The sequence below is a fragment of the Microtus pennsylvanicus genome, chromosome 1, assembly GCF_037038515.1.
Source record: "Microtus pennsylvanicus isolate mMicPen1 chromosome 1, mMicPen1.hap1, whole genome shotgun sequence".
In the NCBI taxonomy this organism is placed as follows: domain Eukaryota; kingdom Metazoa; phylum Chordata; class Mammalia; order Rodentia; family Cricetidae; genus Microtus; species Microtus pennsylvanicus.
The window spans coordinates 186075275-186087413 of record NC_134579.1 but is presented as its reverse complement, the minus strand read 5'-3'; the positions used below and the strand labels follow the sequence as shown (position 1 = coordinate 186087413).

General features: G+C 38.0%; 1 protein-coding gene across 3 annotated transcripts in view; it reads right to left on the bottom strand.

Annotated features, from left to right (window-relative positions):
• The window catches only part of Lama2 (laminin subunit alpha 2), a 579970-nt gene that overhangs the window by 207309 nt on the left and 360522 nt on the right, over positions 1-12139 (bottom strand). For all 3 annotated transcript variants that reach the window (XM_075946853.1, XM_075946864.1, XM_075946871.1), the window contains one exon: positions 7622-7708. In XM_075946853.1, the coding sequence (XP_075802968.1) occupies positions 7622-7708 (87 nt within the window). The remainder of the gene's footprint in view (positions 1-7621; positions 7709-12139) is intronic.

Below are 12139 nucleotides of genomic sequence, written 5' to 3'. Positions count from 1 at the left end.
TTGGTCTCCTTATTTACATTTTCTCATGCTTCGTATCAAAGAAGAAATGAAAGAGCGTTAGAAGGTGGTGACCACTCTACCTCTGTTATCTTTGGCATCTTATTAAATAAAGTACTTTGCAGCAAGGGTCAAGACTGAGAGGAAACATGAACACTGTAGAAGAACATAACTAAGTTCATGTCATGCAGTCCTTTTGCTCTTCTGCACTGACATGGTCTTATAAAGGAATGTTCTGCCATGTGAAACACAAGGGTTTTGAAGCACTAATAACATTATTAGGTTATAGTTGTTATTTGGTACAGATACATTCATCATTCTAGGTTCTAAAGAAGCATTGTGCATTGGAATATAATGTTGCAGGTTTTATCATAATCTTTTAAAAGATTTTAATTATATCCACAACATGGTTTATAAAACTATGAAAGCTTTATATTCAGAGATTAGAAGAATACTGCTACTAATTACTATTGCCAATAATTACTTATTAATTCTGTATTACAGACCATGAAATAGCATTGCAGTATATACATTTTTTTCACAATTCCTTCTGGAGATTTTTTGGTAATAAATAAGATAACTTTAAATTTTAACCTGGCTTTACCCTATTTGATCTTCAAGTATCCAAAGACAAACACATAGGCATCCTCATGAATATTAACCTTCATCAGGCGATGAAAGGAGACAGAGACAGACACCCACATGGGAGCACCGGACAGAAATCTCAAGGTCCAAATCAGGAGCAGAATGAGACGGAGCACGAGCAAGGAACTCAGGACCACGAGGGGTGCACCCACACACTGAGACAATGGGGATGTTCTATTGGGAACTCACCAAGGCCAGCTGGCCTAGGTCTGAAAAAGCATGGGATAAAACCGGACTCGCTGAACATAGCGGACAATGAGGAAGAATGGGAACTCAAGAACAATCGCAGTGGGTTTTTTGATCCTACTGCACGTACTGGCTTTGTGGGAGCCTAGGCAGTTTGGATGCTCACCTTATGAGACCTGGATAGAGGTGGGCAGTCCTTGGGCTTCCCACAGGTCAGGGAACCCTGATTGCTCTTTGAGCAGATGAGGGAGGGGGACTTGATTGGGGGAGGGGGAGAGAAATGGGAAGCGGTTGCGGGGAGGAGCAGAAATCCTTAATAAATAAATAAATTAAAAAAAAATAATATCCACATATTATTACATTCCGTTTCGCTTCTGTTAAGATTGCCTTTGATCAGTTAGACTAATAGTTGTACACCAATAATTATTAAAGCCAACAAAAACCTACTACTTTCATGTTGTTTCTTTCAAAATGTCTTATTAACCTCAGGAGATAAGGAATTATACAATGAATTATTAGACATTTTCTTAGCAAATGTAGCAATTAATAAGTCCCATATTCTCCCAGAATCAAAATATACATGCAGAAAATATAATTAAATAGAATAAATAAACAGGAACCTGCTACTTTTATTTCAGGATATAGATCAGAAAAATGTGTGACTCTACATGACAATTAATATACTGCATGACTGAAGAGAGATTATGCCCTCCTCCAAGTGCACAGTCACAGGTAAGCAACCTATTAAACTTTTAATCATTTGGTGTTTACTACTGATGTATGTGTGAGTGTACTGAAATTTTAAAAGAGCTAAAGAGGTTCCATTAGGAATTAAGAAGTATCCTGTTGGTGGAGAACATCATGCTATAATTCTAGTATTAAAACAATAATTCCTATTACTCTTTTTAATAGTCACCTAATTAAATTTAGTATATAGCCCGGTAGGTTTTCCCAGCCTCCCAGATTTTCTCTTTAACAAAACTAACTATATTGTAAAATCTCTCCCACTTTCCCAGAGAAGGCAGAATGAAGATAGTAAAAAACAGTTTCTAGGGTTCTTTGTTAAATATGGGGACATGTTGACTCTTCCTCTTCATATTTGTAATTTCTTAAGTCAATTTATAACTGTTTGACAAAAGAACCTTTAAATGTAAATATAACATTAGGGTATAGGATAGTTCTGTAGCTGATAGTTTGGGAAGAATATCATTTATTATGAGAGGGGAAATATGAATGAAGATGAATGGCTGAAGTAGAGACCAAACATAATAGGAAAAAATAAACATGACTGATCTAACCTTTGTCTTCTCTTTGACCCAGTTTACCATCCTCAACCTTCTTAAATAATTAAATAGAAAAAGAGAGAAATCAACAGAGCAATTTTATATTACACTAATATAAATGAGGCATAATATTATCCTACTATCTAGGCCCAAGTAATAAGCATGTAAAAATATTTTTTATGTGTATATGTTTTTTTCATGTTTTATTATTTATTTATTCAATTTTTTGTTGAAAAAATTTCCGCCTCCTCCCCGCCTCCCATTTCGCTCCCCTTCCTCCCACCTCTTTTCCCCTCCCTTCACTCCTCTCCCCCTCTCCCCACTCCATTCCCCTTCCCTCTCAAATCTGAAGAGCAGTCCGATAAAACCGGACTCTCTGAACATGGAGGACTATGAGGGCTGATGAGAAGCCAAGGACAATGGCACTAGATTTCAATCCTACTGCATGATCTGGCTTTGTGGGAGACTAGCCTATTTGGATGCTCCTGGACTTGGATGGAGTGGGGGAGGACCTTGGACTTCCCACAGGGCAGGGAATCCGGACTGCTCTGAAGCATGTAAAAATCTTACCACAGAACAACTAGAGATACATTGAGGGTTAGAATCAAAGTATAGAATCATTAAAGACCTTCTCAGGATGTGGAGATGAATGTCAGTTACAGAACAGGTGATAGTGCCCGGTTCAAAAGTGAAAGGATTGTAGTCATCTTGCAGAGAGAACTACATCCTCAGGGGAGGAGCTTATAGCCTAATGGATTTGTCTGGGCTGTGGTGCTATATTCTCACTATTTGCCATTCAGCTAAATGCTGGGCTGGCTGGCGCTGGTGCCTTTGCCAAGCCTCAAGCAGTGCGGAGTCAGCAGCTCCAACTGGACACCTGAGCACAGCACTGAGGCTGCCCTGGCAAGGAGCAGTTTGGGGCACAAAATCTGGTGGTAGAAACAGGAGCCAATCACTCCCTCCTCCAAATGCATGATCACATGTGAGGAACCTCTAAAAACCGCATCTGTCACAATTTTGATTGTGACAGAATTATTAGGGAGGAATAAGGGTCTTTCTGCAGCCAAGACCTAAGGACTAAACACTGAAACTTGGGCACAAAATGCCTGCAGCCTTGTAATTGAGAGTGAGGGTACTTGAGCCCAATTAAGACCTCTCTGAAGTCCAGATGATCTAAATGGGTTTTGGAGGTGAAATAAAAGAAAAAGGGACTCCATTTATAGCTAATGTGACTCTTCTAGTTAAAATTTGGTGACTTATAAATTTAAAATTTTATTTATTTATTTATTTATTAAAGATTTCTGTCTCTTTCCCGCCACCGCCTCCCATTTCCCTCCCCCTTCCCCAATCAAGTCCCCCTCCCTCATCAGCCCAAAGAGCAATCAGGGTTCCCTGACCTGTGGGAAGTCCAAGGACCACCCACCTCCATCCAGGTCTAGTAAGGTGAGCATCCAAACTGCCTAGGCTCCCACAAAGCCAGTACGTGCAGTAGGATCAAAAACCCATTGCCATTGTTCTTGAGTTCTCAGTAGTCCTCATTGTCCTCTATGTTCAGCAAGTCCGGTTTTATCCCATGCTTTTTCAGACCCAGGCCAGCTGGCCTTAGTGGTTCCCGATAGAACATCCCCATTGTCTCAGTGTGTGGGTGTACCCCTCGCGGTCCTGAGTTCCTTGCTCGTGCTATCTCTCCTTCTGCTCCTGATTTGGACCATGAGATTTCTGTCCGGTGTTCCAATGTGGGTCTCTGTCTCCTTTCATTTAAATTGATGCTAAACTTCAATTTAATTTAAAATTTAAATTAAAATGTGGTGAGTTTTCAAAATGTTAAGCCCTTGCAGTCAATTACCTTCCATGTTTTCAGTGGTTACCTGTAAGTAGCCTTTGGGCTGTTCTTGTTCCAGCTAGTGAGCTCTTTGCATTTGCCAGCTGGGGAGTAGAGGGGGTTAAGGAATCCACACTTGTGCTGTTTCACCTGTTCCCACAGAATTCTCCTAGGTAAAGTGTCATGGTATGTTTCCGTGTCTCTATGTTGTGTGATATGTGGTTGAAGCCAGAAAGGCCGAAAGTCACTTGGTACCTGATTAAATGCCACTGGCAGTTTTAATTAGCTTTGTGTTCTTTATTTTAATTCTTCTTTATAGTCCAGCGTTCACTCAACCCCTTCAAGCCTGTCTCAAGGCTATTTCTCTGCTTTTCTGAACAGAAAGCCTGAAATCTTAACGAAGTATCATCATAAAAGTCTTCTCTTCTCAATAACATAACTCTATTTCCTCTGTGAAACTCTTCCTCAACAAAGAAGCTTCATGAGTCTTTGCAAGCTACAACTAGCCCTTGGCATCTCAAAGAATATCATTCATATTTTGAAAATTCGTTGTATTTACAATGGGCATTCCCTTCTCCAGCTTTGTTGGCCGCTTTGCTTGTGTTTTGCATTCCCTCAATTAAAGGAACACATCCATCCTTTACTATATAATCCCCAGTAGACTAATTTGGCAAGTAAGAAAACAGGAATATAGGGAATTCCTAGACTTGGATTGTGGTTTCTATTAGCTTTTCACTTCTTGTTAGTCTTGTGTAAAAACCAAAAATCTAGTGATTCCTTGGGAAAGAGGAGGAGAGGTGGGAATAGGTTCCAGACCTGCCCTAGCTAAGGGACTATTGACATTTGATTGCTACTGGAAGAGGAAGGCTGGTTTTCTACAAAGGAGAGACACCTTGTGTATTAACCACACTCAAGAGGTAGTCATCCAAAGCAACTGTACTCTGTGCTTGGGTTTCTTCTGCTTGCTTATTCTTGTGTGTCCATCTTTTTCTTTAAAGGTGGGAGGGATGAAGTTGGGTGAATACAGACATTGGAAATGTTCTGGAAAGGACTGAGGGAGAAGCATGGATACGATTAAATTATATTTGGTAAAATTTCAGAGAATAAACAATGTGCATTATTTAAAAGAAGTCAGAAAGTAACAAATGACGATACAGACTCTGTCAGTTCCTAGAGTTAGGCTGAAAGAAGTTGAATGGTTCCTGAACAGTTATTCCTCTAAGAGTGGGAAGGAAAGGGGAGACAGTAGAAATACCTAAAGGGAAAGCTAGCTGTGAGGACCACGGAAAGGATGAGGTCATCTGGAACAGATGTGGATGAATTGTTCAGGACTGGCCAGCCACACTATGTGTTCATTTTTGTGAAACACTCATAACCACAGACACTCACCTACCACAGACACATTCACACAAACACCTCGAACTCCATAACTGGTTAGAACTTTAATTCCAGATGGCTTCCGCAGGGGATGGGAGAAAAAGTCTAATAGAGTAGCCCATGCATCTAAGTCATCACCACTACCAAAGAAGACTGGAGTCTCAGGAAGAAAATGTATTGAGATAGAGAATACAAGTTCTAATCCATGTCTTCCCGACACATTCATATCATAAAATAAAAGCAGAGGATTAAGTCTGCATATACATAGTCAATGCTGAGCCAACCAAGGTGACCGAGTTTCCTCACTGTCTACTACAGGAAAAGTTAGAACACTTGCCATGTGCATGGATATCTCCTGAACTTAAGTGACTATGAAAGTTCTTACTACAGGAACAGTAACTGCAGAAGATGCCATGTCAGTTGGGTTTTGTCATGTTGTGCATACAGGGTTTTCACAGAATGGGTTTGATTACAAGATATACAATGTAACCAGTAGCTTTCTAAGCCTGACCTTTGTTATCTTTCCCTTCAATGTCCACAGATATATTTCAAAAACATTTCTATTAGTATTTCTGATCCATCTGATGGGGTTTTTTGGCTCATAAAAATACTCTGAAATGACATATCTCAAGTGTTCAAGGAAAATCTTAACCCAAATCCTGGCTAAGAAAATATAATATCTCATTACCTCTTGAATAATACTAGTAGATTATTTTTGAATGACAAATTTAGATTGGAAATAAGATGTACCATTTGCTACAGAGTGTATGTATCTCACCCTCTTTTGCATCTGATTAATACAAATTTTAGACAAGGCATCATGCTTTCTGTCAGCTATTTCTTTTCTTGCTAATTTTCATCATCAGAATTCCACCTAGAACACATGTGACTATTCTTACGCAAGAAGATTGTGAGCTACTTGAGGACAAAGATGGAAAGGCATATCTGTTTGTATTCAATGTTTTACCTCGTACCTAATGTGGTTCTTAAAAACTAAATATTTGTTGAATAAAATGTAACTTGTTAAATTGCAGGTGTCTCAGAAACTATCTAATGTGTAGAAAGGACAATGCACGAAGCAAAGCAATATAAATACATCAGAGAGCATGCTCACCCAGATAAGCAGATTCAATAGCCTTGACAAAGCAGCTGTCATTTTCCAGTTGCTAAAAAAAGACTGCCTGTAGTGAGCTGGGGGATACTATACATTGATGTAAATCTGTCTTAGTGATGACATGTTGTTCTATTAGAATGTCATATATACACATGCTTTTCTTCTTTTTAATGAAAAACACAATTAAAGACGTTCGGTTTCTCAACAGCAAATAAACCCCTCTTATTTCAGGTCTATTCTCCACTTCCTCATTTACAGATGTTGCCACAATCACAAACAGGACTCACTGCTGCTGGCATGCTGTGTGTAGACTACTCGCTGCTGGCCAAATTCTCCCTGGGTGAAGGTTTGAACAGGTGATGGCTGACAAATGGCAGGAAAAGATGGGCAGAAATAGCTCTCCTGATGGATAGCCTTGTTGAGGAGGAGAGAAGGCAGGCCATGTTCATGGTCTGGCTTTTCTTTCTCTGCCTCACCCGTATCCACAGCAATGGTCACCGGGGAGATCACTTTTCAGAATTAAAAACAGGGAGAGTGGTGTTCTGTTTGCCCACATCTTTAAGGAACTAACTTGCATCACTTTTAAATTGGGAGTGATTCACACAAGAAATAATTCTTAAAATATATTTAAGGAAGAATTGATTATGGAAATTGTCTAAAATAATATCTATGCTCCTGCTGCCCAGACACTCCACAGGAATTAAGATACCAGTTTAAGAATGAATAGAAGAAGATATAAGTCATGATAATAAATTATACTTTGTCTTCTTTCAAATATATTTACAGTAAATTATAGGACACTTGCTGAACTATGAACTTGAATTTAAGCCACATTTTAAGGACAAAAAAAGCTAATTATGAAAAATAAATGGTGCCAAGAGTAGACAGTAAGATAAATCTTAAAATGATGGCTTTCCACTCGAGCAACACGTTTTTAGAAAAAGTGTAGGTTAATGCTTAACCTTTAAGATTAAAACATTAATCAGATATCCCTGGAGTGAATGGAGATTTATAGACCAATTTCCAGAGAATAAATAAACTATCAAAATAGAATGCATTTGTGGGCAAGTGTGATAAGAAAGTTTATTTTACCCCATTGAGCACGGCAGCTTTTCTGGAGCAGGGGAAGATCATGCCTGTGAGTTTATAACTCCCAAGGTAGAAATCATTTCGCAGGGCAAAGTGGTACGTGCTTACCTCTCACAGCGTGGTCCGGTGTACCCAACAGGACATTCATCACAGATCAATCCCAGACTCCGGTCTAAATGGCACGTTGGACTAAAGCTGTGATGATGTTTGGGAGACAGGAAGAAGAATACATGAGATCATTAGCAATGGATCCTCATATCTCTCTACCACTGCTGTGACCAAAGGGTACAAGCTGGCCATTCTCATCTCCCAGGCAGAAATTAGAATCTGGCCAGTGGAGGATGAAATGGCATTGCTATTTTGACAGATACAACTATAGCCCAGTGGAGAGCAGTGTCCCTGTGACATATTATTAACTGACTTTTGACTGCTCTGGCTCTGAGATCACCAATAAAAAAGTGTGGACGCATAGCAGCTGATGAAACTGACTTTCACATCCTTTCTCTCCAAGCACACCCTTCAGAATTTGAAGCAGCGTGGAGAAATCTGAGAGACATTTAGACAGCAGTGGAGTCAGCAAGGCAGTATACATTTTACTACCTGGGCCAGCAGCCATGGGGCATGCATCCACACAGGTTGCTGTGAATGTGCACCCACAGGCATGAGGTCACATGGGTGGAATCCTTAGAGAATCTTTTAGCAAATACCTACTGCGTACATTCTGCTTGACTTAAATTCTACAAGTTAAACCGAGCCAGCTTTGTTATTTCACATCTCTCAGCCATGTTCCAAACTTTACCTGTCTTTAGACACAGTTCCAGTTTGGGGCTGAAGAGACAATTATTCTTACTCTAATTATGTTTTCCCTATAATATTTTCTATTCTACAATACAAAACAATTTAGTAAAGGCTTGCTTAAAAGCCAAATAATTAAAGAGATCACAATAAATTAAACATGCTGGGACCCGGTCTCTTTCTGTTTCTCATACTTAGCGTGACTCGGGAATATTTTTTCAACTTTGATGCCAATCAGAGTGTGATTATCATTGAAAAGTAACTTCCCCCTGGTATAACTCTGAAAGGTCCTTCAATGCTTCAATAATTCTCATTTCTCTATAGTACCAAGTTATTATGATCCATTAGACCCTCCAGACTAGCTATTTCAACTCACTGTAAAGCCTAATGAATCTGTGAGATCAGAGAAAGTAGAGTCAAGAAAACCTTGAATTTATGAACGTTGCTCAAGTGGAGAGGTTCTGATGGATGCTGTGGTAACCTAGCTTGTGGTCTAAGAGAGGAATCTCTTGTTAGAGGAGCGCTCACAACAGGAGGGTTCAAATGTGTGAGGTCTTGGCACATATTAAAACAAACAAATGCAAATCCGATTGACTCCACTACTTGTCTTTGTTATTGTTTGCAAAACTGAAAGAAGGAATTGGATTCTGACAACTCACTATTGTGCAAATGTGTGTTCTTCCAAAATTGTCATTCTGCAACTGCCTCATCTTTGTGGAGAAAGGGACCCCAAGGGGAAGACTGAGTTTGCCAACCTTGTTGGATTATAGTGACTGAATGAAAACCAAGTGAATTATTTTTTAAAATTCTAAATCAGTTTACCATAAAGACATGCCAACGATGGCTGACAAGCTCCTGACACCTTAAAACTATTTCTAAAATAAACCTTAAAATTCTTTAAAAAAATACTCCCTTGTCAGTTAAAACTAACAGCAATAAAGTCAGCTGAGCTCACTGACAGAGAACAAAACTTTCTCAGAAAAATATTAAGCAATAACAATTTATTCAATGTGACGAGCTCTTACATTTCAGAGTACTTTTATCATAATTGTGCTGCATTTTAGCAGATTCCTATAGGCTGGCTGAGACAAACTTAATTTTTCTTCCTCAAGGTCATACACTAATTTCCAGGAGAATTTACATGAGATTCATGGCTGCAGGGTCTTCATTTGATCCTCTTCTCTCCCTATAACCACCTGTCATTCAAAACTGCTGGTGAGAATGCATGAGTTTAAGCTCCCAGTAATAAAAATGCTTGATACAGTGTATTCAAATAAAATCTCTTCTTAAAATATCCCTCCATTTATGCTTTCATATTTGTAAATAATGCTGTTTCCTTTCTAGGGTAGTTGCAGTAGCAGTTAGAGAAGAAGGTGACAACCAACAACATAAATACAATTACAATGAGACACTAATGCGCATAGCAATGATGCCTTGAGAGTCTACTGGCAGAGGAGGCATCTCCAAACTGATTCTGGCCCGAATGTGAAGCTAATTGCTCTGGGACACAAAGAGGGAAAGATCAATGATTTCCAGTGATTCCAACCTTATGCCATTCATCTCTTTACCAATAGAGAAAAAAAGTCCTGCTTCCTAGATTTTCCAGTCCAGGACACCAAATATTGGGTGAGCCAGGAGCAAACATGAGGGGAAGAGCAAGCTGCTGCTGGGATGAACTGTACAGCCATTCTTGATAGCTAAGGTTGTGTAGCTAAAATTTATTTATAAGTCAGTGTGCATGCATCAACTCATATGTACAATTATAGCACTATATGAATCTATATGTGAATCTACTTATGTGCAACTATGAATTCACATGTGCAGTTGTAATTAGCTTTGTTCTAATCAGTGATAAATTGTCATGGAATATAGTGGAAAAGCTTGTCCAAAAATATGTTTCCCAATTATTACTACCAATTTTGACAATTCAATGTTACTGTGTGTGTGTGTTCATGTGTAGTGTCTATGTGTATATTGCTTTAGTATTTATGTATGCACATGTGTATGAAGCTGCACATGTATGTGTGTGCCCATTCTTGATGGCCTGAAACTGAGGCTGGTTATCTTGCTAGATTAATATCTACTTTATTTATTGAGTGAAGGTCTGTCTCTCTCTAGATCTGGAGTTCAACAATTTTAACTAGTTTTGCTAGGTAATTTGCTCTTCAGATAACCTATCTCTGCTTCCTTATTTCTGAGATTATAGATATTTGCCATGCCTAGCCAACTTTTACATAGGCACAGGAGGTTTAACCTCTTGGCATTGTATTTATATTGCAAGTGTTTCACCCATTGAGCCATCTCCCCAGCCCAATATAACCTTATGCGTTGTAGTGGCGTAAACGAATGCAGACAGATTGTAAATATATATATAGTTTTAATGTAGAAATAGACTTACAGAACCACCGTTCCCGGGGAGACCAGGAAAGCAGAAGCGACAGCTCGGAGCACGCTTGCCAAATTTATAGGCAGACATTAGCCCGAGGCGAACACGCCCCCTAAGGGGCGGGGCTTATCCCTACAATGCGTGATCCCTAAAATCAGCTCTAGGAAAGTTTCACTGTTTTACTAACATAGCTCTTAGTATTCCTGATGCCTACCAAGTACTGTTAAGACTAGTACGTAGGACTTGTCAAGGCCCAACATCCCGTTCACTCTGACAATACCTCCAAACACATTACACAGCTGAGGGAAATTTCAAAAGTCTTCAATGATAGAGTCTATTTCTTTCTACAACCTAAGTGTCCAAGCAAAAATAATAGTGGATTTTTGCCTTTAAATTATTAGGTGTGTAACCAAAAGTTAATGAATATAAGCTGAAATGTTTATACTTTGTTTCTCTGGAAGAAAATTTCATTACTTTAGTTAGTATCTATAGCTAAAATATATACATCACTAAGATGAAAAGGATAGTGCACATTCTAAATAGCTGATGAAGGTGATCTATATTTATAATTTAAATATTATATGCTCATCTGTATCCATATATTTTAATAATCATACCAATCTGTTTTTATCTCCTTCACATTTGATTTATTTAGCAATATTATCTAAGAAATTTGGTGCCAAAATGCCTGTGATTTCTAAGATTTATGACCAGGGATTAAGAGATAAATCACTAAGATAAAACTATCACTAAGGCTGCACTTCAGAAGGAGGTTGCAGCAACCTTTAGCTCTTTTTGATTATTTCTGAATAACCTGTGAAAATTCAAATCTCATCTTATAAATTAAATGTGAATATTCAATTACACCTCAGAGCACCTGCTCAGATCACAACAGTAAAGTTTTCCTTAAGGATTTTTAATTCCTCATACATAAAGAAACTTTCCTTCTTTATGTTCTTTGCCTAAACTGACAGAATTGTTTTGATGAAAATATTTATGTCATTAGAGAAAGATAATCTTTTCCCAACATGGTTGTGTAGCTAAACTGTAATCATTTTGTAAATTGTTTTAAATTTAAAAGAATATATAAATTAAAAACCTTCTATAATTTATAAACTATGTGGAGTATTATTAATTCTAATTTTTCTCTTTACAAAAATACCACAATTAAATCAGTAATTTAAAATAGGCAGCCTCTCGCTCCACAAATTTGCTATTAAAAATAAATTTTTTTTACAAATAAATATTTAGTTTAATAAATTATCTTAAAATTTATTCAATTCTGCCATTTGTTATTGATGTTATTATATTAGACTTATTTTATTATATATTACACATTTATTGTACTTAATATATTTATTATTTTATTTTTTAGAAAACTTGATCAACCTAATTAAACCAAACTGGAATGTATTTGTTTTAGGAAACACAGTTATTAGACACTG